General features: G+C 38.2%; 2 protein-coding genes across 12 annotated transcripts in view; one reads left to right on the top strand and one right to left on the bottom strand.

The window, feature by feature from the left end:
- The window catches only part of ATG3 (autophagy related 3), a 27,391-nt gene extending 23,902 nt beyond the window's left edge, over positions 1-3,489 (bottom strand). Inside the window, exons 1-2 of the mRNA XM_002758810.6 lie at positions 2,973-3,489; positions 215-256 (exon numbers count right to left, since the gene is read on the bottom strand). Of these exons, the coding sequence (XP_002758856.1) occupies positions 215-256; positions 2,973-3,044 (114 nt within the window). The 5' untranslated portion in view covers positions 3,045-3,489. The remainder of the gene's footprint in view (positions 1-214; positions 257-2,972) is intronic.
- On the top strand, positions 2,784-26,229 carry SLC35A5 (solute carrier family 35 member A5). 11 transcript variants are annotated; one of them, XM_078352380.1, is made up of 8 exons: positions 3,594-4,175; positions 4,897-5,045; positions 9,409-9,507; positions 10,842-10,972; positions 13,709-13,776; positions 22,233-23,013; positions 24,349-24,417; positions 26,009-26,229. In XM_078352380.1, exons 2-7 carry the CDS (start codon positions 4,916-4,918, stop codon positions 24,412-24,414), a joined length of 1,275 nt encoding a protein of 424 aa, XP_078208506.1. In that variant the 5' UTR covers positions 3,594-4,175; positions 4,897-4,915; the 3' UTR covers positions 24,415-24,417; positions 26,009-26,229. The 11 variants fall into 11 exon arrangements, with proteins under 11 accessions (XP_035130427.2, XP_035130424.2, XP_078208510.1 ...); XM_078352381.1 differs by having other exon boundaries at positions 26,006-26,170; XM_035274536.3 differs by lacking the exons at positions 3,594-4,175; positions 26,009-26,229 and adding an exon at positions 2,784-2,813 and having other exon boundaries at positions 22,392-23,013; positions 24,349-25,897.

Genomic DNA, 26,229 nt, shown 5'->3' with positions numbered 1-26,229 from the left:
AGGAACTACAGAGAAATACGAGAAGTGGCAAATTGACAGGGAAGTTACATTTTTTCTTCTATGGGAAACCGAAATTCCTATAAATCACAAACAGTCACAAAATTTAATTTTACTGAAATCAAAGTTAGAATTCAAAATGTTTTCTTATGAAGCAGAAAAGTCACCTAGTTTAATATAATTGTAAAAAAGGCTTCAGTATATTTTCAGCACTCACCTCTTCTGGGGTGATTACACCTGTTTCCTTAAACTTGGATTCCTAAAGAAAGCAGAAAGAAAAGCAGTATTATATCTTGTTTCACTGTCAATAAAAATGTTTCTGGGGGCAATTATTTGCCTGCTGGTACCCTTCTAGGCAATGAAGCACACACAAAAAAAAATCATTCTATCTATCTAATCTATAATCTATCTAACTAATCTACCTATCTATATCTATCTATCTGTCTCACTCAATGGTAATGACCACAGGAATATACAAGTCTAATGTAGGAAACAGACATAAAAATAATTATAATACTATCAGATCACTGCTATATCAGAGTAAAGTTCTATGTAGAAACATTCTAAGATTTAAATAAAAATAAAGCCTTACAATGATTCTGTGAAATGAAAAAATATCTTTATTTTACAGCACAGGAAAAAAAGATGTTTAGACATCTTACAATTCAGCCAGTCTTATTTAAACTGAATAATATTAGAAACCAAATCTAGAAATCATTTAGCATTTTCCCCTAATTCTCATCTCCACCAAGATATAGACACAATATCCTCTCCTCTAAAGCAAGGATGCTGTTAACTAAATTTTTCTAAACCTTAAGTTACATGTAAGATTTTCTGGTAGAGTCTACAAAAATGAGAAGACTTATTTATGAACATTATTCATTCAACAAATGTTGACTATGTGCCAGACACTATTTTGAGGCAGTGGGGATATTTAGTTGTGAATAAAATATACTCAAATTTATTCTTGCCTTCATAAGGAGTTTCAACTCTAGTTGAGGAAAAAAAGCCAAATGGTAAAGATTAACACAGCATGAAGAAAAAAGAAGCAGAGAGGAATCTGTGGGATTCCTGGAATCTGTTGGGGAGAGATGGTTATTTAAAACAGAATGGTAAGAGAACAAAGACTTAATTGAACAATGACTTGAAAACCTTAAGGCAAGGAATATGCCATAAGGCTTTAAGTGCCAAGAGCTTTTCAGATAGAGGAAAGGGCACATGCAAAATCCTGAATCAAGAGTGTGCTTAACAGAATAATAAAGAGGAGGTCAAGTTAGCTTAAGCGACCGCAGTCAGGGGATGGAGTAGATTAGACTGGGGCCTCTACCAATTAAACAGAGCCTTAGAGATGATTTTAAGAACTGCAGTGTTTACTGCATGTACACCCTCCAAACAAAATATGGTTTTTCTTTTTACTTGCTAGAAGAAGGCAAGTACTTTTTTCCTGAAGATTTTGTTTTTTCTCCCTGCCCTCCCTTACCTAGCAGGAAACTGTAAGGATTCTCCCTGTAAACCAACAGTTTGCACAGGAGGTATCAAGGAAACGGTCATTAATTCTTTCCTTTTCACTAAAAACATATACCATACATAATGACATGCTAACAGTTCCTTTTCAGTTTGGTGATCAAGTAAAATGACTCCTCGAAACATAATTCTACATCATAAATTTTATATTTAATTTGGGCAGTCTCTTACTCCTCTCTCCCTGAAACTAAAAAGTTGTAACAATGGTGTATTATTAAAATACTGTATACCTAGGTAGATATCATAGTCTGAAAAGGTAACATAATATGTAAAAACATTTAATTCCAATGTGAAAATTACTTTCCAATCTTAATTTGACTGAATAATCTTAAAATGACTTTCACAGTAAAGAAATGTAAGCAAACCAACAGTTGAAATTCTCATTTATAATCTCTGGTTTATTTCTTACTTGGCCAATAAGTCATCCTTTTAAAGGAGTTTTAGAAAAACGTATTTTAAAAAGCACAGACCTAATATTTCTCTTCGTCATGCAAAGGGAGCAAAGCAAAACTCTCTACTATTCTTAGCTTATTAGAGTATTTCACCCCCACACTGAGATTGGTACATTCTAATTGAAAGCCTAAAAACAACCAGAAAAAAACCAAGCAAGAATTTCCCATTAATTTACTATTCTTGCTCGCTTTTCTGAAAGCAAAAATGGACTTACAATAAAAAACTTACTCCAAAAGAGTTATAAAAGAAAAATTTGAAGGCAGTTCTAGAAGTTTCCCTTTGAAAAAAAAAAAAAAAAAAAAAATCAGTCCCTACTGCAATAGTTAATGTGTCACAATGTTTTACTCCAAAATCTCTGTACCGTTGCCAATACACTAAAAAGAGTATACAGCCAGGAAGGCAAGACGTGCCTTATTATCACTAATAACCAGCTACGGGTATCTGAAAAGCTTGGGAAAGAGGTTTTGCTCGTTAGAAGGGTTCAAGGTTATTAAATGAGATAAGATTGCCAATTTTACCTCGTTCCTCTGATACCGAAACGAGTTGGGATCCTACTCAAGACTTCACCACTATAGCGGACTTTCTATCAAACTTAAAGGAAGAGTGACATATGTCAAACACTAAATTCATTTTCTAAAAAGATAAGCAAAATCGTGGTTTAAAAAGTCGAAACGACTTCCAGTGTTTGGATTTCACGTTCTTCAATGTACTCAGCCGCCGACCACCTTCTAACCCGACGTACCCAACCGCGCAGAGTTATGACGGGAAAGGCAGGAACACGCACAGAGCGTCGCTCCAAGTTTACCCCCGAGGAGTCAGAAAGCCCTAAGGAACAGCCGGTAAGACTACGAGTGGGGGGCTGCACCTTTCCTTGTGTCCCGAGCCCTACGGCCTCCCTACACCTTGCCCCACCGGAGAAGACGGGACTTCTGCGGCGCTTGGTCTCTGCAGAGTTGAGCATGTGCCTGACAGCCCCGGGCAAGCCCGGCCTGGCTTACCTTGAGGACCGGGGTCAGGTACTCAGCCACTTCCAGTGCCTTTCCCTTCACCGTGTTAATCACATTCTGCATCCTGGGGCCGGAGTAGCGGCCGGCCCCGCGACGGGATGTAAAGGGGAGCCGAGTCAGGTGCCGGGGAGTCAGAAAATGTCCCCGCTGCCGCCGACTCTTATCGGCACCCTGCCGGCGGCACCCGAGGGGACGGGACGCGACGCGACGGGACGGGACGGGCGGGACGAGGGGGCGGGGCGGCAGGCACCGCGCGCGAGGACAGGGCGCGCGCTCCTTGCGCCCCAGGCAGCCGGCGACGTACCCGGCCCAGCTGTCACCCGGCCGCGAGGGAGGGTACCGGGACCGAGGGGAGACCCGAAGGGAGAAGCGGCCGCATGCGCGCCCCTCGCCCTCTGGGGAGATGTCTTTCCCCCCCTTTACTTCACTCGCGCCCCTTCCGGCTTCCCCTTGCTTCTCTCACTCTCTTGCCGTAGCAGCGCCGCCACTGGGGGCCTCACGTGACACTGGACTCTCCCTGCACGTGACAGGAGAAAGACCGCACTTGGGCGGGATAAGCTGCTTCTCCCCTCCTTCCGGAAGCGTAACACTGAACGCGCCTGCGCAGTGGGTGCCGGGTCCTCCTTTTCCCAGTTGGGACGTAACATGCTTTTTGCTCCGCAATTGGCGGCTTAGGAGCAGAGGCTCTTTCGCCTTTACCTACTGTAACTTCTCCGCGTATGGAGCCTAAATGCTATTGCTGCTACTACGGGGCCAGACAGTTACTGTCTCAGCTCTAGGATGTGCATTCTTCCACTAGAAGCCCTTCTGAGGGAGGTAACCGCGCCCTGCGGGCAAGCAATTGCGCGTGCGTATCAGGGAGAGCGCGCCAAACAAGAGCCCTACTGCGCATGTGTGACCAGAGTAGGCATTCTCTGACTGTGAAGGGAAACCTGGCTTCCTCCTATCAGGGAGGCGTCTCATTGGTCTCCTTTACGCGTGCGCCCAGTTGGGCTGTCAGTATTGGCATTTCTCCGCACTCCCCGCAGGCTCTTTGCGCTATTCCTACGGTACGGTGGGAGGCTTTGGACAAGTTACTTACTCGGCCTGGGGTTTAGTGTCTTCAACCTATCAAGATGGCCTTACACTCATTGATTCCTGCGATCTCCTCCATTTCAAACTGTAGTTCAGCAAAACTTTACGGCAGTATTTCAGGTATTTCCATTTTGGTTGTTACTGTAATGAAGTCCTTCCCAATAAGCCCTTTTTCCTCCGAGGGAAAAGAGGAGGAAAAAGCAATTCTGAAAGTCTCATCTTTACAGCAAAATTATTTACTAGTAAGAATAAAAGCTAGGCCGGGCGCGGTGGCTCGCGCCTGTACTCCCAGAACTTTGGGAGGCAGAGGCAGGCGGATCATGAGGCCAGGAGTTCGGGACCAGCCTGGCCAACATAGTGAAACCCCGTCTCTACTAAAAATACAAAAATTAACCGGGCGTGGTGGTGGGCGCTTGTATTGCCAGCTACTCGGGAGACTGAGGCAGGTGAATCGCTTGAGCCTGGGAGGCAGAGGTTGCAGTGAGCCAAGACCACGCTGCTGCACTCCAGCCTGGGTGACAGAGCGAGACTCTATCTCAAAATAAGTAAATAAATAAAGGCTAAATAATTGCTTTGTTGGAGAATTCTTTGCTCACCTGCTACCTTTGTCAGCACGTCTAATCTGGTTCTACCTTTTCTGTCTCTAGAATACTCCCTCTTATCAGATTTTGACTTTCATTTTCCTTTTCTTGTAGTTTCTTCTATACGCCTAAACTTTCTTGGTGCTGATATAGTCATAGCCAAACATTTTTTTAAAAATTCCTTTTCTGTCCTCACAATCAATGGTATTTGCATTTAGAGTCTGCCAGCAAGGTTATTCATGAAAGTTTTTCTCTTTAAGGCAATTAAAAAACAGTGGAATGGAACGACAGTGCTGTAGTCATCCTGTGTTATGCTCCTTGCCAACAATGTATACATTCCTGCTAGGTGCCCTATTCATTGCTTTAAGCTCAAGTCGCATCTTACTGGTGAAATATTCTGCCAATGAAGGTAAGTTAAGACTTGGTATATGTATGGAGCACTTCCATCTAATCACATTCTCTGTCTCACCTTTGGTTTTCTTATATACAACATGGAGATAAGAATGCCTTTTGCTTCATGCGAGTGATAAAGCATGTTTAAAATTTGATTCTTTAACCTTGCATTCCTCAACAAGAAAAATATTTGATGCTGGATGAAATGTGAGTCGGCCCTTTAGGAAAGAACCAGTCGTAACATTTGACTATTGTTTCAATCAACAGGTGTTTCTGGACCTAAAGCAAAATGGGTCATTGCACCTTATTTTGAAGTAAAAGGATGTATTTGTTTGGTCACTTGGCATTTGTGAAGTACTTACTATCGTAATTATTGTATTAATGGTACAGTGTCAACATTGTATTGTGCAATGATATTGTATCAACAGTATAAATTATAAACTTTGATAAGTATGTATTTAAGAAATCTATTTTTTAATGTAAGGATTTAAGCAGACACTAATTGAATACTTCTTACTAGTTATTGAGGATACATAGAACCATGACATGACCTTTACTGGTCTACTTGGAGTGTCAGATGTGTACCTAAGTCTCTGTCGCAGTTAGCATTTATCTGCCAGGCACTAGGCTAAGTATTAGCAGCAGGGTTCAAAGTGCATAAAACATAGACCTTATCTTGAAGGCATAGTTTATTAGGAGAGACATAAATGTAAACCAATCATGAAAATCTATTATAATAACTGCGATAATTGATACATGCTGAAGATGCAGTGATTTTCTAGAGGATAAAATTATATATTCTGTCTGGTATGGGATGATGTGGAGTTTAAATGAATCAGAGAACACTGATTAGGAGACAGTTGATTCAATAGAAGTCAAGGTGAACAAAACAGAGGCAACAGCCAGTAAAAGGGAACAGAGGCATAAAAAAGCAGGATATGTTGTGAGAACATGTAATTCAAAATTACCAAGCAAAAAATTTAAGGACTTGTGGCCTAGCATGGTGGCTCACGTCTATAATCTCAGCACTTTGGGAGGCCGAGGCGAGTGGATCACTTGAGGTCAGGAATTTGAGACCAGCCTGGCCAACATGTTGAAACCCCATCCCTACTAAAAATACAAAAAATTAGCTGGGTGTGTTGGTGTGCACCTGTAATCCCAGCTACTTGGGAGACGGGGGCAGGAAAATCACTTGAACCTGGGAGGCGGAGGTTGCAATGAGCTGAGATCATGCCACTGCACTCCAGCCTGGGCAACAGAGCAAAACTCTGTCTCAAAAAAATAAGGGGGAAAAAAAAAGGTTTAAGGATTCAGAAGAGGGAAGGAATGTTTGGCTGGAGAGAAGTTGATAAGTTCAGACTGTTAAGGACTTCATATTCCATGGTAAGGAGCTGGAACCTTAGTCTCTAGGCCAGTCTGAGGGATGAGGGATACTTGAATAATTATAACTAGGAGGGTAAAATGAGGGACTCATGGTAGCTGGGTGGCAATGGAAAAGACAGGAAGCTTGATAGCCATTAAGTGGTTGTTGCAAATTCAAGCCTTAGGTGAAGAAGACTAACTCAGTGTTTTGGAGGTAATAAGCCAAGTAAGATAGATTAAGGAATATTCAGAACATAAAAGAGACGAAATTTGGAGAATGTATTGAATATGAATGTTTTATAGCTCCAAGGTTTCTGGTTTGAATGCCAAGTGCATTGATGCTGTTCTCAGCTGAGACTATTGGGAGGAAGAGCAGGTTGGGCAGAGTTTGAAAAGATTGTAGTTTTAGTTCTGTACTTCCATGAGGTCAGGAGCTGTGTCCTTAGGCAGTTTTCTGCAGTAGCTGGTATATCATGCACGTGAAGGAAATGCCAATTATATGAATAAATAGGAGGTTTTCATTTGGATATTTATAGTGGGCAGTAAGTTAAATGTTATAGAATATAGATTTAGGGACATTTATGTTAAATTGATGTTTGAAACTTAAGGAACAGAGAGAGGGCTCATGCACAATGAGAAAGAGTCATGGCCAAACTCAGAGGAATGCCAACATATAAGGTGGCATGTGGACACTAAGAAGAGCCTTTAGGAGAAATCCTAAGCTAGATGGGAGAACTAAATGCACATGTCTCAGAAAGGAAGGAAAGAGCTTGAAGACTGAGAAAGAACTCCAATATCATGATAAGATAAAGATTCTAAAGATACCTAATTCTAAAGATGCCCTTTAGAGTTAAGAATGAGAAGATGTTTGGTAATCTCAGAGAGGAGGTAGTTTTCAGAAATCAGATTACTTGGAGATAAGACCTGAATAGAAAGTAAGTAAAGGGCAGATAATGAATGTTGATACTGTTTCAGGGAGAGAAGGTATGGCAACTAGAGGGAGTCATATTTTATATTTTGTTTTTCAGGTGGGAGGGTTTTGAGCATGTTTTTAGGCCAAGCACAGTATGCCAGTTAGTAGAGAGGAAGATAAAAGAGATACACTGAAGCCAAAAGAGACGGAGTCAAGTATCTGAGGAGAAGGGAAGGTTTGTTTTAGATTTGTTTTGAGACACAGTCTTGCTCTGTGGCCCAGGCTGGAGTGCACAGGCACAATCTTGGGTCACTGCAACCTCCACCTCCTGGGTTCAAGCGATTCTCCTACCTCAGCCTCTCGAGTAGCTGAGATTACAGCTGTGTGCTAACATGCTCAGCTGTTTTTGGTAATTTTAGTAGAGACTGGGTTTCACCATGTTGGCCAGGCTGGTCTTAAACTCCTGACTTCAAGTGTTCCGCCGGCCTCAGCTTCCCAAAGTGCTGGGATTATAGGTGTGAGCCACTGTGCCTGGCCAGAAGGGTAGGTTTGAAAGGGGAGATTGGATGAATAGCAGGACCTTAGCCCCCTTCCTCTGGGGCTGAAGGGAAACCAGTGAGGATGAATGCCATATAGGAAAAGTATGTTAGTGTGGGCAGGAGATGTGTGGAGGGAAGTCACATACCATGTTGTGATATGATCTGGGATCGGCCATGAAAGGACTGCAAGAAAACTGCTGAAAAGCAAGAACAAGCTAAAGACAGTGACAAGGGTTTGAAAGTTACAATCCAAAGTCTCTCCTTCTTATGTGCACATGTTGGCTTATGTGTATCATGGCAGAGATCATGAGAAGTATCATTGGAGGATAACAGAGTGAGTTGAGTCTAGCATTCAACTGAGAAAAGGGAGGAGATATTTTAACTGTACTTTGAATGATGGGGAAATGCGAACAGGCAGATACTTAAATTCAGGTGAACATTTATTTATATGAAGGTTATTAATATGTTCCATTTCCTATAAGGATCTTCCATTCCATTTCACTCCACACACTTCCAGCGTGTCAAGTAGTGCCATTATAGGTTTAGAGGTAGTGCTATAAGAACAGAGATGAATAAAGAATTGATTCTGATTAGTTTGAGAAGGTAAAGGGAAACCACAGAAGAGAGGAAGAAAGTATTCTGAATAGACAGTGTCCATTTGTCTTTTTTCCCCCTATACTTGACCAGTTTTGGTTTAATGTGACTGAGAGATACAAGCAAATGTTTTCAATAGTGGAGAATATGCATTCCTGAAAATAGTATCTAATTAAGTTTATGTTTATCCTTGGCAAAATTGTAAAGCAAGTTGTTTGTAAGTATTTAGAAGAGACAGGTAACAGTTAAGATGAAATCATACCAACCAAACCTCACTTCCTAATTCTATTGATGTGCAATTTAGGATGTAGCTTCCCAACTCATGAGTGGGTTTGGGTGTATCCAGGTATTTCCTCTTAGCCCTAAAGGTAGCAGAGCCCTAGGCCAGCTCCTCTTGCCTCAGACAGTTTCCTTCTTTACCCCAGTGTACCATTTATCTTAGCCCAGAGTGCCAAACAAATATTAACGTTTTCTGTGTGTACCATGATACAAAGCAGATTGGAAAACTCTTAAGGGAATGTTACAGAGTGTACGTCAATTTTAGCAAGGCACACAGGTCATGAGAAGAATTATGAGCTGAATAATAATTCAGCAGGTCAGTTCATAACTGTTTGATGATCATTTAGCAGGCAGTCTCTAGTGCCACGCCACAGTGCTTTCTTTGCCCTTAGTCTTAGCCTCTACATATTTACATATTTATGTAAACATATTTATTAGCAACTTGGATGAAGACAGGAGAGGCATTTTTAACAAGTTCAAGGATGATAAAAAGCCGAATGGAATAGGGATAGCTCATACATTAGGTGAATGAATTGATTAAAAAATCCAAAGGAGCAAAGCCAACCGGAAGAAATTTAATATAAGCAGTATTAAATCCACCTTCTAAGTTTTAAAACAATTATAAGTTATAATGTATATACAAACATGTAGAATAAAATGTGTAGTTAAAAAATGTTTCTGCTACATTTCAGAAAACAAGTATGATTATCTTCCAACTACTGTGAATGTGTGCTCGGAACTGGTGAAGCTGGTTTTCTGTGTGCTCGTGTCATTCTGTGTTATAAAGAAAGGTAAGTCTTGAAATGGTATTATATGCTTGTTAAAAATCACAGGACCAAAAAATGTTAGAACTGGAAGGAACATTTTATATCATTTAGTTTAGTCCATTAAATTTTATACGGGGAAGCTAAGATACAAACATGAGTGTGTTTTAGAGGTAGAGAAACAAGCTCAAAGTATTATGCAGAGCTGCGCAGGAAGAGGAAGAGCTAGGACACCAACTGGTTTCCTAGTACCCTTCCTATTTCACTATCTTGTTACTTGTTCTGTGATGGTTTCACACAGTAAGTTACTTTTTATGCAGATTCAAGATTTTCTAAATCATGTGCTGTCTGACTTGAGATGTATCATATTTCAAAATAGTTCCCATTAGCTACAGGGAAGGTAGCATAGTGCACTGGCATCAAAGAGATTTTTCTGGGGCAGATTATTTTAACTTCTCTGAGCTCCAGTTTTCTGAGCTTTCACATAGGGATGCTAATTTCTTTCTCAAACGTAAGGTATATAGTCTTTCATGGAATGCATATGCTCTTTAATATACATTAATTCTTCAACTTAGTTACCCAGTTATTGGGCCTCAGCTCCCTCTGCCTCTTTTATCTACCTTCCCACATGAGGTAAACATAAACTTTAGAGCATTAGCGTTTGCCTGCAAGATGTCTTTTCATACTCCAGGGTTTCAGTCTTTGCAGTTTCTAGTTAGTGAATATATTTCTTAATCTCATAAAGCTCATGCATTATTTGCAGCGTGACAAAAACCTTAAACGGCCTTTCTGTTTTGTTTTACATTATGTCTGCTACAGTGCCTGCCTAAGTTTTTAGAAACCTAGAGATGGAATAATAACTGACTAGGATTACTAAAAGTGAACTTTCCTTTTATTTGTAGTTCCATATAAATAAGTTTCTATTTAGTATCCCCCTTTCTTGATCTGCCCTAGCCAGGGAACATTCCAGTATGAAGGCTTGATTTTTCTTTTTTTAACTTAATTCTAACTTGTTGATCTCCCTCTTGGCCTTATGCTCTTACAGCAGTAAGAAAAACCACATATGTATCCTGAGTTGCCTTAAGTAAATACTTCTGTTATCTGAAATTAATGGGAATTAGGATAATCAGTAGTCCTAAGGTTGTTGCTAATTGTCAGTGATGAAACAGTGGTGGGTTGAAGAGAGACAGCAATGAAATTCCATATTGTCTTTCATTTCTTAAGGTTAATATTCACTTATGGAGGCATGTTTTTAAAGCTCCCTATAAAGGATTGTATCAGTAATTAAGTGCAGTGTAATTTCTCTAAAAATGTGGTCATTCTCATCAAGGGCATTTATTTACACTGTATTTTTTTCTAAGATCATCAAAGTAGAAATCTGAAATATGCTTCCTGGAAGGAATTCTCTAATTTCATGAAGTGGTCCATTCCTGCCTTTCTTTATTTCCTGGATAACTTGATTGTCTTCTATGTCCTGTCCTATCTTCAACCAGTAAGTAAATATGACAAAGAAAATATCATTGAAAAGATATGGAGAAATAACTCCGAGAATGAATTTTTTTTAAATCATTTTTGTTGGCATTGTTAGTTTCTCGTTGCCCTCACTGGCCTTCCTGAGATTTTCCCAGAATTATCTAAGTACTTTATCAATAGGCATGCCAGATTCTCTAAATGGTCAAAATTACTGTATCATATTGGGCTGACTACTATGGGAGAGTTGCTCCCTAGACCAAGGAATCTGAAGCCACCTCTTTTTATGTAAAATAGTATGCCTATTTTCTGAGACATTTTATGGCCACTAAGCTCTAATATTAATCTCAGAATCCAGGACTTCCATCCAAGAAAACTTCCCTCATTAACCCAGAAAGTTACACACTCAATGAACCTTTCTTATACCTGTTTTAATGTAGTTTATATGAATTTTATCTGTATGGTTTTCTTTTCTGCTAGTCCTATCATTTAACCAACAAGTTCTTCAAGGGTAAGGCTTGTGTCCTCCCAACTGGAAATGCCATTTATGATTGATGATGCTGGAAATACTTCTCATCTTTCTTGGCATCCTTAGTGTCAGTTTAGAAAGCCATTAGTAATCCGAACTGGACTTGCTTTTCTGCTTTCACCTATTACTCAGTTTGGGTCATAATAGGTCACATGTATTTTTCCCCTTAATATTTTATAAAATGAAGATTTTTTTTTACCAAAATATGTTTTAAATTTCTTTAAAAAGTAATCTCAGGCATTTGATTATAAATAGAATTTTTATTGCTACCAGTCTTCTCTGTGAAGTTGCTTAAATATAACCAAATCAGTTTTAGGGTGGGATGAAAAGGAGGGCTTAATATAGAAATGTATTAGTCTGTTCTCACACTGCTAATAAAGACATACCTGAGACTGGGTACCTTATAAAGGAAAGAGGTTTAATGGACTCACAGTTCCACATGACTGGGGAGGCCTCACAATCATGGCAGAAAGCAAAAGAGGAGCAAAGTCATGTCTTATGTGGCTGTAGGCAAGAGCACTTTGCTGGGAAACTCCCGTTTATAAAACCATCAGATCTCATGAAACTTATTCACTACCATGAGAACAATATGGGGGAAACCGCCACCATGATTCAATTATCTTCACCTGGCCTGGCACTTAACACGTGGGGATTATTAAAATTCAAGGTGAGATTTGGGTGGGACACAGCCAAAGGCAGGAAACTGGGCCCATTGATCACCTGAGGTTTTTTTCTTGGCTCTGTAATGCATGTTGCTAGTAAGTGTCCAGTCCATCTAGAATCTTTCCTTTCCTAAATTCTTGCTTTTTCGAGAATTGCCATCCCCAACAACATAATTATTCAAATTCAGTAAGTAAATATTTATTGTATTTTATCATATCCAACACATTATTAGCTCTGAGTTTGTATCTCTTTTCTGTGTCTCCCAGTACCAGAGCAAAATGGCAACTTCCTTATTATTCTTCCAGCTTATTGCTTTGCTCTTCCTTCCTGATTGTGTACAACCATTTATCTTACAGAATAAAACACATGCATACTCTTTGTATTGTTGTGCCTATGTTTATTTAAGGAATTAAATAGAGATGCATGGAAGGTTTGGGGTAGAAAGCTCTGATGTTTTATTTGTTTTATCTTCTTACGTGGAGTTTTCATAATTTTCAGAATTCATTAAGCCAGTCAGGGTGCGTGGTTAGGCACTTTTGCACTGCCCTTAATGTGATTCATCAAGGCCACTCTTTCCACACTCTTAACTTTCCTCTTTTCTTCTTACTCATCTCGTAACTAGGGGTTCAGAGGCATTTGTCTACAGAGAAGTACACTGAGAAAACCTTAAAATGGTTGTTCCCGTAAATATTCAATAGAAAACAAACAATGTTATATTCTTGGAGTTGTTACCATTTTTTATTGTTTGCTCTTATCTTTAATTTAGCTGCATAATAGCCATGTTTGCTTTAATTAGTGGGTATATTTTGGGGATTTAATTACCTTAAAGTGAAAACAAGCAGAAAGGTAGCATGAACCACATCCTAAGATTTGTGTTAAAAAATTACTACTATTGTCAGATCTAATTATTGGGAGCAATAATGGAATTTCATACTTTCTGAGCATAATGCATACCTGTTCAGATTAATACTCTCATGAGTGAAATAGGACGTATTCATAAAAACAAACAGTTATAAAATCTGACTGATACATTTCTGAATGTTTAGAACAACTTGAATCAATGCACAGGACCTCAAGTATGAGTTTGGTATTGAGTTACTGGAGTGCAGCCAGGAAAATTGATACAATTCCTAGAATGGTAAAGATGCTTAAAAATAATCTATATTTCAATTTTCTTACTATGTTAATGGGCCAAACAGTACCTACCTTCTATGTGACCATAGAAACAGTATTAAAAATCTTTAAGGCACTTTGAGAACTTTGAAAAGTAGGCTTCATAAGCATAATAACTGTCATTTCTACACCTAAACCTTTAGAATATATAAGTAATTTCAGATCTGTACATAAAGATTATTTACACAGGCAATGCCTAGACAATAATTTGATCATATTTGCATAAATTTGACAAGCATCAAAAATGGAATTTAATCCTCAAGTGAAATGGCTTCCCTAATAACCCCCTCTGGGTTTTGACTAAAAAGCTTTTTTTGTCAGGTGAACTGCCAAGCTAAGAAATTTCTGAGGTCAGTACTTTGAATTGTAACTCTATCTTTTCTTTCTTTCTAGGCCATGGCTGTTATCTTCTCAAATTTTAGCATTATAACAACAGCTCTTCTATTCAGGATAGTGCTGAAGTAAGTAACTTGCTGTGAAAACATATATCATACTTTAACACAGACCAGTTTCAGATGATATTCCCAGAACACTGAACCCTCAGAATCCTAAGGCCAGCATTTTGTTCCTAATCAGCTTTGTGTATCGGGCACGTTTAAGCCATATAGAAAGCAGCTCTAGTGCTAGTCCATTTACATCCTCTGCTATAAGATGAATGAAATATCTTGAGCATCTCAAAAATAAGATAATTGACTGTGTTTTCATTAGTATTTTTATATTTAGTGCCAGATTTTCAAGAATTAATGAGCTTTTTATGCAAAATATTTCTTCACTAATAGGGAACCAAATGGTTTCTAAGAGTGTTAATATATTTGTAATTTGGAGTTTGGAGATGATAGATAATGGCAAAGTTTTCATTAAACTACTTGAGATGAGGGTATGGTTTAAGCACTAACTAGTAGAGGATTTGTGTGAACAATTTAGTCAAAGTTATAGTGAAGAATGATAAGTTTTTAAGCTTTTAAAAATGTTATCGCCTATTTTTACTATCTTCAAGAGGACCATTGAATAACATACACATTTTTAAGTAAACAAGATCTGCTCGAGAGCAGGTAAGTAAAATGGTTCCAAGATTATTTCCATATTCCAAGATGATTAAAGGATCACTAATAAGGGAGTACAGGTCTTAAAAACATGTCTTTTTTAAGTGTTTGTCATTCACTTTAAATGAGTACTGATGGATTTATATTCAAGTTGTATAGTATAAAAGTATTATGTCAAAATTATATCAATTTAAAACTGAATTTACTGAAGATGAGACTAAAAGTATGTATTGTGTGACTTGAAGTTGGCCAGTAGCTCTAGTTCTACCCCATGGTAAGTATTCCTTTTTAATATCTAAGCATTTAACTATTTGTATTAAGAAAGTTAATTCTAAGTTTAACTAGATCTAAATCTATTTATGCTATAAATTTTTTTTTTTTTTTTGAGACGGAGTTTCGCTCTTGTTACCCAGGCTGGAGTGCAATGGCGCGATCTCGGCTCACCGCAACCTCCGCCTCCTGGGTTCAGGCAATTCTCCTGCTTCAGCCTCCTGAGTAGCTGGGATCACAGGCACGCACCACCATGCCCAGCTAACTTTTTATATTTTTAGTAGAGACGGGGTTTCACCATGTTGACCAGGATGATCTCGATCTCTTGACCTCGTGATCCACCCGCCTCGGCCTCCCAAAGTGCTGGGATTACAGGCATAAGCCACCGCACCCGGCTATGCTATAAATTTTAAATATTTGCTTTTAATACTAATTGTAATGATATTGATTGCATTTTTCCAATTTTAGTAGTAACACTGATATGAATTAAAGTTCGAAACAAGTCTACGTTCTCCATGTCTTGTTTTCAGAGGGATAATATCGATTCTTGTTTGCTTCGTTGTTGACGTCTCTCTGTTTTGAACCCTTGGAAAATAATGTGCTGATACATCTAAGATTGTGTTTTACGAGAACGCCTTCTAAGTATTTTATTGCATTTTTTTTTTTTGAGACATAAGTCTCTCTCTGTCACCATGCTAGAGTACAGTGGCACCGTCTCGGCTCACTGCAACCTCCTTCTCCTGGTTTCAAGCAATTTTCATGCCTTAACCTCCCAAGTAGATGGGACTAGAGGGGCACAATACCACACCCAGCTAATTTTTGTATCTTTAGTAGAGACAGAGTTTCACTATTTGGCCAGGCTGGTCTCAAACTCCTGACCTCAGGTGATCTGCCCACCTTGGCCTCCCAAAGTGCTGGGATTACAGGTGTGAGCCACTACATCTGACCTTATTACATTTTTTAACTCTTTTTTCTAAATGTCATTAAAAAAAATAAATTTACCATCTTAACAATTTTTAAATGTACAGTTCAGTAGTGTTAAAAATATAGCCACATTGTTGTGAAGTAGATGTTGAACTTTTTCACCTTGCAAATTTTAAACTCTTAAGTCCATTAAACAACTCTCCTAACTTCACCTTACCCCAACCCCTAATGACCGTCATTCCACTCTGTTTCTATAAATTTAACTATTTTAAATTCATCATATGAATGGAATCATACAGTATTTGTCTTTTTGTGACTGGCTTATTTCAGTTAGGATATTGTCTTCAAGGTTCATCCATGTTGTAGCATGTGACAGGGTTTCCTTTCTTTAAAGCTGAAAAATATCTCATTGATATATTATTATTTCACATTTTGTTTATTTTTGCATTTTGAAGTCAACTTTGTTCTATTTTGATCTTTTTGAAGTCGGTGGTGTGCATTGGTTTTCCCTATTTAATTTACTCTTTGTGAATATTTGATGGTCCCTTTCCCCTTTGCAATGAAATTTTGACCTAGGAGTAGCAGCTTAATAGTTCTATCACATGTTCTTTGTTTGCCACTTTTCATTTAGAATATTAAATCTGTTCTCTTATATTTGATTGGAGCAGAACTATCAAATTGCTTTCCCATATAGGTAAAGAATACAAGGCTACAAAATAAAATAATAAAGAGTTAAAAAAAGAAAAAATAAATAATTTTTACATGTTTTAAACAAATATAAGGCTATACAAAAGCAGGAAATAGTAAGTCTGGTAACTATTGCAAGGATTACTTGGAGGAATTTGAAAGTGGGAAAACGAACAATATTATCATCTAAATGTCCTTTTGTGTTTTCTAAAGAAACCTTACATGAATGTGCAGATTTGTTCTTTGCAGTATAAGCCACTGGTTTATGGTAGAAACCGGCAGCAGGCATTACACCTTGTAGCCTGCCTCACTGGTTTGCTTGTAACTTAAGCAAAGTTGTATAATCTTGTTTGGTTTGGCTTTGGGAAATATACTAACCTAAACATTGAGATTTGGAGGCAAAAGGTAACTAAGACCAGAACTTGCTTTTACCTAAAGAATATGTATAAGTTTCTCTGATTTCCTCAAAGAAAAGGTATGGAAAGTGCTACTCAGTGGTAGTATAAGAGTTTCTCCAGAATCATTCACTTGACAAATTTTATCTATGATTTCTCATTATAAATCTGCCCCTTAGCACTCTCTCTGTGCTACTAAGAAATGTGTTTTGTACAGGTTCTTGAGAAAACAATATTATGTGAGTCTTTCCAATTAATTATTTTTATACTCTGCCTTAGTTTACTACCACCAAATGTAGTAGAAGTGCTCTTACCTGACACGATTTGAACCTATTGGTTAGTTGCTAGGAAAACTTATAGTTGCTAGTGGTGAATCGTATACATGAGTATATATATAAAATATCTAAACAGTTGGCCGGGGCGGTGGCTCAAGCCTGTAATCCCAGCACTTTGGGAGGCCGAGACGGGTGGATCACGAGGTTAAGAGATCGAGACCATTCTGGTCAACATGGTGAAACCCCGTCTCTACTAAAAATACAAAAAATTAGCTGGGCATGGTGGCGCGTGCCTGTAATCCCAGCTACTCGGGAGGCTGAGGCAGGAGAATTGCCTGAACCCAGGAGGCGGAGGTTGCAGTGAGCCGAGATTGCGCCATTGCACTCCAGCCTGGGTAACAAGAGCGAAACTCCGTCTCAAAAAAAAAAAAAAAAAATATCTAAACAGTTTATTGCAAAATATGTAAATGTACACGTATTCATCATTCTGATGCTGAACTAAAGCCCACCCTTTGAGTATATGTAACTGATTTAAATTCCTTAGGTCACCTATATGTTATTAGAAAGCAGCTTTTTTTTCCTGAATGATTTGTGAGTCTTCCTAATGCGTTCAACTTAGTTTCCTTAAAAACAGCTTCTTGTCTTTTACTCATAGTTTATCACTTATGTAATCATTATATAGTGACAGCAGTGAAATCACCTGACAGAAACACGTTTAGGAACGAGATTCTGTGAGCAAACAGTTCACGTGGGAGTAGAGGCCTTGGAAAGAGAAGCCTTCTAGCCACAGGCATTCAGCTCTGAGCGTCCATTACTGTGTTTTACTGGAGCAGAGGCCTCGGAAAGAGTAGCCTTCTAGCCACAGGCATTCAGCTCTGAGCATCCATTACTGTGTTTTACCGGAGCAGAGGCCTTGGAAAGAGTAGCCTTCTAGCCACAGGCATTCACCTCTGAGCGTCCATTACTATGTTTTACTGGGGCAGTGGAGAGATGAGTGAAGTGAGCTTCCACTGTGTTGTATCAGTTAAACTGAAGAACAAATTCGGTTATGCAGACTCAGTCGCCATTTCAGATTGTCAGCAGAGTTTACAGGGTAATTTATTCAGCTTTATTTTGTTTCTAAAAATCTACTATTTTTAATTTTTAGCTTAATCCTTAATAAATTTTACCTTCCCTAGAACAGTACCTTGAATGTAATTGTTTACAGAAGGTATGGTTTAGCTTAAAGATTTCTTTCAATTCTTTTTTCTTAATATCAATATTAATGAAAAATTTATAGCTGCTAGAAAACTTCTAAAGGGTTTGTACATTATGTCATTGCCTCACTTGTATGTGATTTGCAGTAATTAATTATAGAATTTTTTTTTTTTTGTAAAATGGGCACCCATTTTTCATCTCTGTTGTCATTCTATTTGCTTTCTACTACTTAATGTATACCAGCTGCACCTTCAGAAATTTAAGTGATTAGTTCACAGTTGTTCATCTGATGGCATAGGGTTGTGCTAACCCCATCACCAAGTTCTAGATCTGGTTACTTGAAAATTATATATGTATGAGAAAGCATGTAACACTGTGCACAGGTATGCTGCTACCTAGACTGGTCTGTGCATTTAGCAGTTTCAGAGTATGAAGCCTTGTAGAAGCATTGGTGAAATCAGACACAACTTCCTGTATGTGCCTCCTGGAAACTTAGAATTACACTTAGGAGGTGTGATGATGCAGAAGGAAGACATACAAACCCATGGATCAGATTCCTTCCTTAGTCTTTAAGTACATGACCTTGAGGAAATCAGTTAACCTGTTAGAACTGTTTCCTCCCTTATAGCAGGAATGCCAAAGTGCATGGTAGGTGCTTAGTAAATGCTCAGTGATATAAAAATTCTTGTAACTTCTGGTTCTCACCTATTGCTTTACACTTTTGCATTTGTTTATGTTCTTCTTTTCTCTTGGTGTTCCCCTTCTTCACCTAACTAACTGATCTTCAAATATCAAGATTTTCTTCCCCCAAGAGGCCTCTGACAATTCCAATGAGAGTGAGATATTCCTCTTTTCTTTGTACATTCTTGTTGCTTTTGCATGGAGACTCTTCCCTCTGCCTGTTGCATCTTTTAGCTCAAGTGTGATTTCCTCTTTGAAGCAATACCTATTTACAGATTCTAGTTTTCCTCAGTATACTCCACTTGTTCCATTAATCACTTTTCACACATACTGAAATCATTTAGTTTCATTGTTTTCTCACTATTAAAGCGTGAATTCGTTGAACACAGAATTTACATCTTGAACATCGTTTATCTCCCCAGATTGCCTGGCACATAGTAGCTGCTTATTAAACATCTGTTGAACTGAATGAATTGGCAAAACGGAATAATATAGATGCCCTCTATATCTCACAAGTTTGTTGCTAAGGAAAATAAATAAAGGATTTTAGGACTTTGTAAATTGAAATACTGCCCAAAATATCATTTTTCTTTGCCATGTCAGCCAACAGGTTGCTGTTTAATGCTCTATGATTAGGCCATGGATCTAGAGCTAGCCTTCTCCTTTAAATCTTTTTTAGGTTAGGGAAACTTTAAAGATTTGACAAAGCTTTGAAGGATCTCGGGCATGGGGGAAATTCATCTATATACAAGATTTCTGAAGTTCATCTACATTCTTTCTGGTTCAGGGAAACCAGCTTGAGAATCTCTACTATAACTTTATAGTAAGATAAAAGTTATTGTGCCAGAGGTCCAAGATAGTAGAGATTTAGCTTTTATCTTACTATAAAGTTACAGTAGAGATTCTCAACCTGGGAAACCAGGGGTTGTGCCAGAGGTTCAAAATAAGCTCTAGAGGTAGAAAAGAGGCCATGTTAAAATTCAACAGCCCTTTATGCTAAAAGCTCTCAATAAATTAGACATTGATGGAATGTATCTCAAAATAATAAAAGCTATTTACGGCAAACTCATAGCCAATATCATACTGAATGGGCAAAAACTGGAAGCATTCCCTTTGAAATCTGGTACTAGAAAAGGATGCCCTCTCTCACCACTCCTATTCAATATAGTACTGGAACTTCTAGCCAGAGCAATCAGGCAAAAAAAGAAATAAAGGGTATTCAATTAGGAAAGGAGGAAGCCAAATTGTCTCTATTTGTAGATGACATGATTGTATATCTAGAAGACCCCATCGTCTCAGCCCAAAATCTCCTGAAACTGATAAGCAACTTCAGCAGAGTCTCAGGATACAAAATCAATATGTAGAAATCACAAGCATTCCTATACACCAATAACAGACTTAAAGAGAGCCAAATCAAGAACGAACTGCCATTCACAATTGCTACAAAGAGAACAAAATACCTAGGAATACAACTAACAAAGAATGTATAGGACCTCTTCAAGGAGGACTACAAACTACTGCTCAATGAAATAAGAGAGAACACAAACAGATGGAGAAACATTCCATGCTCATGGTTAGGAAGAATCAATATCGTGAAAATGGCAATACTGCCCAAAATAATATATAGATTGAATGCTATCCCCATCAAGCTACCAATGACTTTCTTCACAGAACTGGAAAAAACCACCTTAAACTTCATATGAAACCAAAAGAGACCCCGTATAGCCAAAAGTCAATTGTAACAAAGCTGGAGGTGTCACACTACCAGACTTCAAACTAAACTACAAGTCTACAGCAATCAAAACAGCATGGTACTGGTACCAAAACAGAGATATAGACCAATGGAACAGAACAGAGGCTTCGGAGGCAATGCCACACATGTACAACCATCTGATCTTTGACAAACGTCACAAAAACAAGCAAGGGTGAAAGGATTCCCTGTTCAATAAATGGTGTTGGGAAAACTGGCTAGCCATGTGCAGAAAGCAGAAATGGGACCCCTTCCTGACACCTTACACTAAAATTAACTCCAGATGGATTAAAGACTTAAACATAAGACCTAACCATAAAAACCCTAGAAGAAAACCTAGGCAAAACCATTTAGGACATAGGCATAGGCAAGGACTTCATGAACAAAACACCAAAAGCATTGTCAACAAAAGCCAAAATAGACAAATGGGACCTAATTAAACTCCAGAGCTTCTGCACAGCAAAATAAACAATTATTAGAGTGAATCAGCAACCAACAGAATGGGGAAATATTTTTGCAATCCACCCATCTGACAAAGGGCTAATCTCCAGAATCTACAAAGAACTAAAACAGATTTACAAGAATAAAACAAGCCCATTCAAAAGTGGGCAAAGGAGATGAACAAATACTTTACAAAAGAAGACATATGAAGCCAACAAACATGAAAAAATGCTCATCATCACTGGTCATTAGAGAAACGCAAATCAAAACTACATTGAGATACCATCTCACGCCAGTTAGAATGGTGATCATTAAAAAATCTGGAGACAACGGATGCTGGAGAGGATGTGGAGAAATAGGAACACTCCTACACTGCTGGTGGGAGTGTAAATTAGTTCAATCATTGTGGAAGACAGTGTGGCGATTCCTCAAGGACCTAGAAATAGAAATTCCATTTGGCCCAGCAATCCCATTACTGGGTATATATCCAAAGGATTATAAATCATTCTATTATAAGGACACATGGACACGAACATTCATTGCGGTACTGTTTACAACAGCAAAGACTTGGAACCAACCCAAATGCCCATCGATGATAGACTGGACAGGGAAAATATTGCACATATACACCATGGAATACTATGCAGCCATAAAAAATGATGAGTGTGTGTCCTTTGTAGGGACATGGATGAACCTGGAAACTGTCATTCTCAGCAAACTGACACAAGAACAGAAAATCAAACACTGCATGTTCTCATTCATAGGCGGGCATTGAACAATGAGAACACATGGACACAGGGAGGGGAGCATCACATACTGGGGTCTGTGGTGGGGAATTAGGGGAGGGATAGTGGGGGGTGGGGAGTTGGGGAGGGATAACGTGGGGAGAAATGTCAGATATAGGTGATGTGGAGAAAGGCAGCAAACCACATTGCCACACATGTACCTATGCAACAATCTTGCAAGTTCTTCACATGTACCCCCAAACCTAAAATGCAATAAAATATTTAAAAACAAAAAAAACCTGTAGGTTAAAAGGAAACCTACAAAGAAGGGAAATGACTTGAGTAGCCTTAAGGAGCAGGTGGTATAAAAATGAACTTGAATTGTTTCTCTGAACTTGAATTGTAGGAAATGCTAGCAAAAACTGGGTACAGTTTATTCAGTCAAGTACTCAAGTGTCTGAGTTTTCAGTAGAAACTATTGATATGGGGAGAAAACAGTAGTAAAATCTCGTTTTTCATCCTTGAACAGGAGGCATCTAAACTGGATCCAGTGGGCTTCCCTCCTGATTCTATTTTTGTCTATCGTGTCCTTGACTGCTGGGACTAAAACTTTACAGCACAACTTGGCAGGGCATGGATTTCATCACGATGCCTTCTTCAGCCCATTCAATTCCTGCCTTCTTTTCAGGAGCGAGTGTCCCGGAAAAGACAGTTGTACAGCAAAGGAGTGGAGTTTTACTGAAGCTAAATGGAACACCACAACCAGGGTTTTCAGTCACATCCGTCTTGGCTTGGGCCATGTTCTTATTATAGTCCAGTGTTTTATTTCTTCAATGGCTAATATCTATAATGAAAAGATATTGAAGGAAGGGAACCAGCTCACTGACAGCATCTTCATACAGAACAGCAAACTCTATTTCTTTGGCATTCTGTTTAATGGGCTGACTCTGGGCCTTCAGAGGAGTAACCGTGATCAGATTAAGAACTGCGGATTTTTTTATGGCCACAATGCATTTTCAGTAGCCCTTATTTTTGTAACTGCATTCCAGGGCCTTTTGGTGGCTTTCATTCTGAAGTTCCTGGATAACATGTTTCATGTCTTGATGGCCCAGGTTACCACTGTCATCATCACAACAGTGTCTGTCCTGGTCTTTGACTTCAGGCCCTCCCTGGAATTTTTCTTGGAAGCTCCATCAGTCCTTCTCTCTATATTTATTTATAATGCCAGCAAGTCTCAAGGTCCAGAATACGCACCTAGGCAAGAAAGGATACGAGATCTAAGTGGCAATATTTGGGAGCGTTCCAGTGGGGTAAGTTTGTGAGGGTGCTCCTTTTTGCTTGTTCTCCCCAAATTTAAAGCATAGTTAATTCAAGGGGAAAAAAATCAGTAGTGATTTGTCAAAGAATGTATTGGATCTCTGACTTTTAAAACCGAATCAACAAACATTCATTGGACTCCTGATGTTTGCCAGGGCTCATGATAAATGCTGCCAGGGATAGAGAAAAAGTGTAAGTCAGTCTCAAGGACCTTATGTGTTATTTCATAGAATACTACAGAATTATACACCTAGAAGATACCTCATAAGTTGTCTGGTCCTGTCTCCATAGTTTTACAAGTGAAGAAACAGGCAAAATGGTTTACCGATAATAAATGAAAGAACTGGTACTACACTGATGTCTGACTCCTAGTCTCTTGCTCTTTATATTCCACCATAGTTAGGGAAATAAGCTCATTTGTGAGAAAAGATGGTTTTTTATAATAGTAAGTCTTGTCGAATAGAAAGCCTGGCTTCTAAGTTTTCCCTCTAGTTGTTCACAAGCCAGTGTGCCCGAAAGTCCAGGTTTGTTTATTTCACTAGAAAGGTAGTTTTCAAAAGCATCCTTGCAAGGCAAGTAGGAGGAAAATATTTTCTAGAAAAATACTTATGCAGTTATTCTGAATATCTCTGAGTTGTTTGCCATTGTTTTGGAAGGCTCTGTCAATTGTATTATTAGCAAATTAATTAATGACCTTTTGAAGATTGAATTAAGAAGTTAGACATATGTTTAAGTGAAATAGACATCTAGCTTTACAGTTTTCATGAACACACAAAATATGAAATATTTTATACAATGAACATTTCACTCTTTGAGAAAATTAATCTATTGTTTACTAACATTCATGGCAGAGCTTCCCTGGGTGTAATGCCTCTGTCGTGATACAACAGATTCTCAAGATGAAAAATTTAGGGTCTTGAGTTTCAAATAAACTTCTTTAGCCAGAGTGTACATCCAGAAGTCCTGTATTCTTTTTCAGCAGCTGATAATGCTGTCTGCTCTAATTTTTAAGTAAAAGAAAATCTATATGGGTAACAAGGCCTATGAAGGCCTATTTCTCTTTCTGCAAGACCAGCAGGTGGTGCTCCTCACTTTGCTCATGTTAGCTTTGAAATTTTGCATACTGAGCGCACTTCACTTTTTTATCCTCTCATACCTCTAGTTAACTTTCCAACAACTTAAATATTTGTTTAATTTGACCAGGTTATATCTATAGCTTAATGATATAATGAATACAAGTCATTGTTAGTAAGGTTTCCCTTTAGTATTCATTAAAAATGCTACATTTCCAGTTTTGTTGTAATTACTGACTTCATGTTTCCTTTTAGGATGGAGAAGAACTAGAAAGACTTACCAAACCCAAGAGTGATGAGTCAGATGAAGATACTTTCTAATTGGTACCCACATAGTTGGCAGCTCTCTCAAATCTTGTTTTCACATTTTCGGTGTTTGTAATACTTATCTTTTTACCTTGATAAGCCAGAAATGTTTCTAAATCATAATATTCTCTGCATATATCTAGCTACTCCCTAAATGGTTCCATCCAAGGCTTAGAGTAAAAGGCTAAGAAATTCTCAGGAACTGATACAGGAGTAACAGTATGAAGAACGGATTAACATCTAAGTACTTGATAAATTGACAAGATATATTTGCAGATTATTTTCCTTGGCCTCCGAGCTTCCAAAAAACTTGTAATAATCACGTTAGCTATACCCTATAAATATACAAATAGAGATCAATTTGACAGATACTCACAATTATGTAGTTCTAGTCTACATGCCAAAGTCTTCCTTTTTTTAACATTATAAATATCTAGGTTGTCCTTTGAATTTTGAAGCCCTAGAGATAGTCATTTTGCAAGTAAAGAGCAATGGGATTCTTTCTAAAAATGTTGGTTGAAGGACCTAAATACCTGGCCATACCATAGATTTGGGATAATGTCGTCTGTGCTAAATATGTTGCTGAAGAAGCAGTTTCTCAGACACAAAATCTCAGAATTTTAACTTTTAGAAGTTCATGGGAAATTTGATTTTTGTAATAATTTTTTGATGTTTTAAGCATTGGTTCCCTAGTCACCACAGTTACCACTTGTATTTTAAATCACTTAAGCCATGATAGGGCTTTTTCCTCCACAGTTTGAGTATGACAAAATCTTGACGTCATTGCTCCTGAATTATTATATTTTGGAGAATAAGAGGGCATTTTATTTTATTAGTTATTAATTCAAGCTGTGAGTATTGTATATTTTTCCAAGAGTTGAGACACTGGCTTCAGAGTTACACAAGATTGTCAGTAAAGCAGATGCCTAGGAGATTTAAAAGGGATTCTTTCAAAAGGATCACTTTCCGAACGTTGACTTTTGCTGACGTATGAACATTACTACTCTAAAAATAGACCAGTAATAAATAAGTCATTTTACAGTACTACTTCACACTTATAAGTGCATGGTATTTTTCGTGGTATTTTGCATGCAGCCAATTAACTCTTGTAGATAGAGAAGTCAGGTGATAGATGATTTTAAAAATGAGAAAATGTAAGTGACTTTCCCAGGGTCTTGCAGCTGGGTGGTGATAAAAGAGAGGGCCTTAACTGGCAGGCCTGTATATTTACAGACTACCATACTGTAAATATGAGCTTTGTGGTGTCATTCTCAGACAGCTTACACATTTCTTCTGTATATTTACAGACTACCATACTCTAAATATGAGCTTTGTGGTGTCATTATCAGACAGCTTACACATTTCTTCTCTCCTTTCTCCTAATTTTCATGCAGATGAATATAAGGTAATACTGTCATATAATTCATTTTTTATATCCACAATAATATGACTGGCAAAAATTGGTGGAAATTTATAATTAAAATAATTATTAAACCTATGTCTTCTGTTGCCACTCTGTCATATAGGATGGGATGTGGAGTACTTTTAATCTTAAAAAATAGAGTGAGACAAAAACCCACACAACTTTTAAAACTTTCTCTTTAAGTAGATCTTGACTTCTAAGAAGAACAGGCATTTTCATCAGTTATGTGAAAGAGGAAGATTATATCTATATGGCAATTCATTTTAAAGGTAAGGGAAATAAGGTACAGCAGGACCTTTTAGGAAATACGGCATTATAAAGCATTTTTATCTTATATTAACATAAAAATTACAAAAATATTCTTACAAAAGTATCACATACAGAATACATTAAATAGCAGATTTCAG

The sequence above is a fragment of the Callithrix jacchus genome, chromosome 15 (genome assembly GCF_049354715.1).
Source record: "Callithrix jacchus isolate 240 chromosome 15, calJac240_pri, whole genome shotgun sequence".
In the NCBI taxonomy this organism is placed as follows: domain Eukaryota; kingdom Metazoa; phylum Chordata; class Mammalia; order Primates; family Cebidae; genus Callithrix; species Callithrix jacchus.
The sequence above is the reverse complement of the archived record's forward strand: the minus strand, read 5'-3'. Positions and strand labels throughout refer to the sequence as shown.

Bases quoted from the DNA above. Each gene is read 5' to 3' on its own strand.
- SLC35A5 (XM_078352380.1), top strand. From the start codon at position 4,916: ATGGAACGACAGTGCTGTAGTCATCCTGTGTTATGCTCCTTGCCAACA. The intron at 5,046-9,408 runs GTAAGTTAAGAC...GCTACATTTCAG, and splicing joins GAAATATTCTGCCAATGAAG to AAAACAAGTATGATTATCTT. The intron at 13,777-22,232 runs GTAAGTAACTTG...ATCCTTGAACAG, and splicing joins CTATTCAGGATAGTGCTGAA to GAGGCATCTAAACTGGATCC.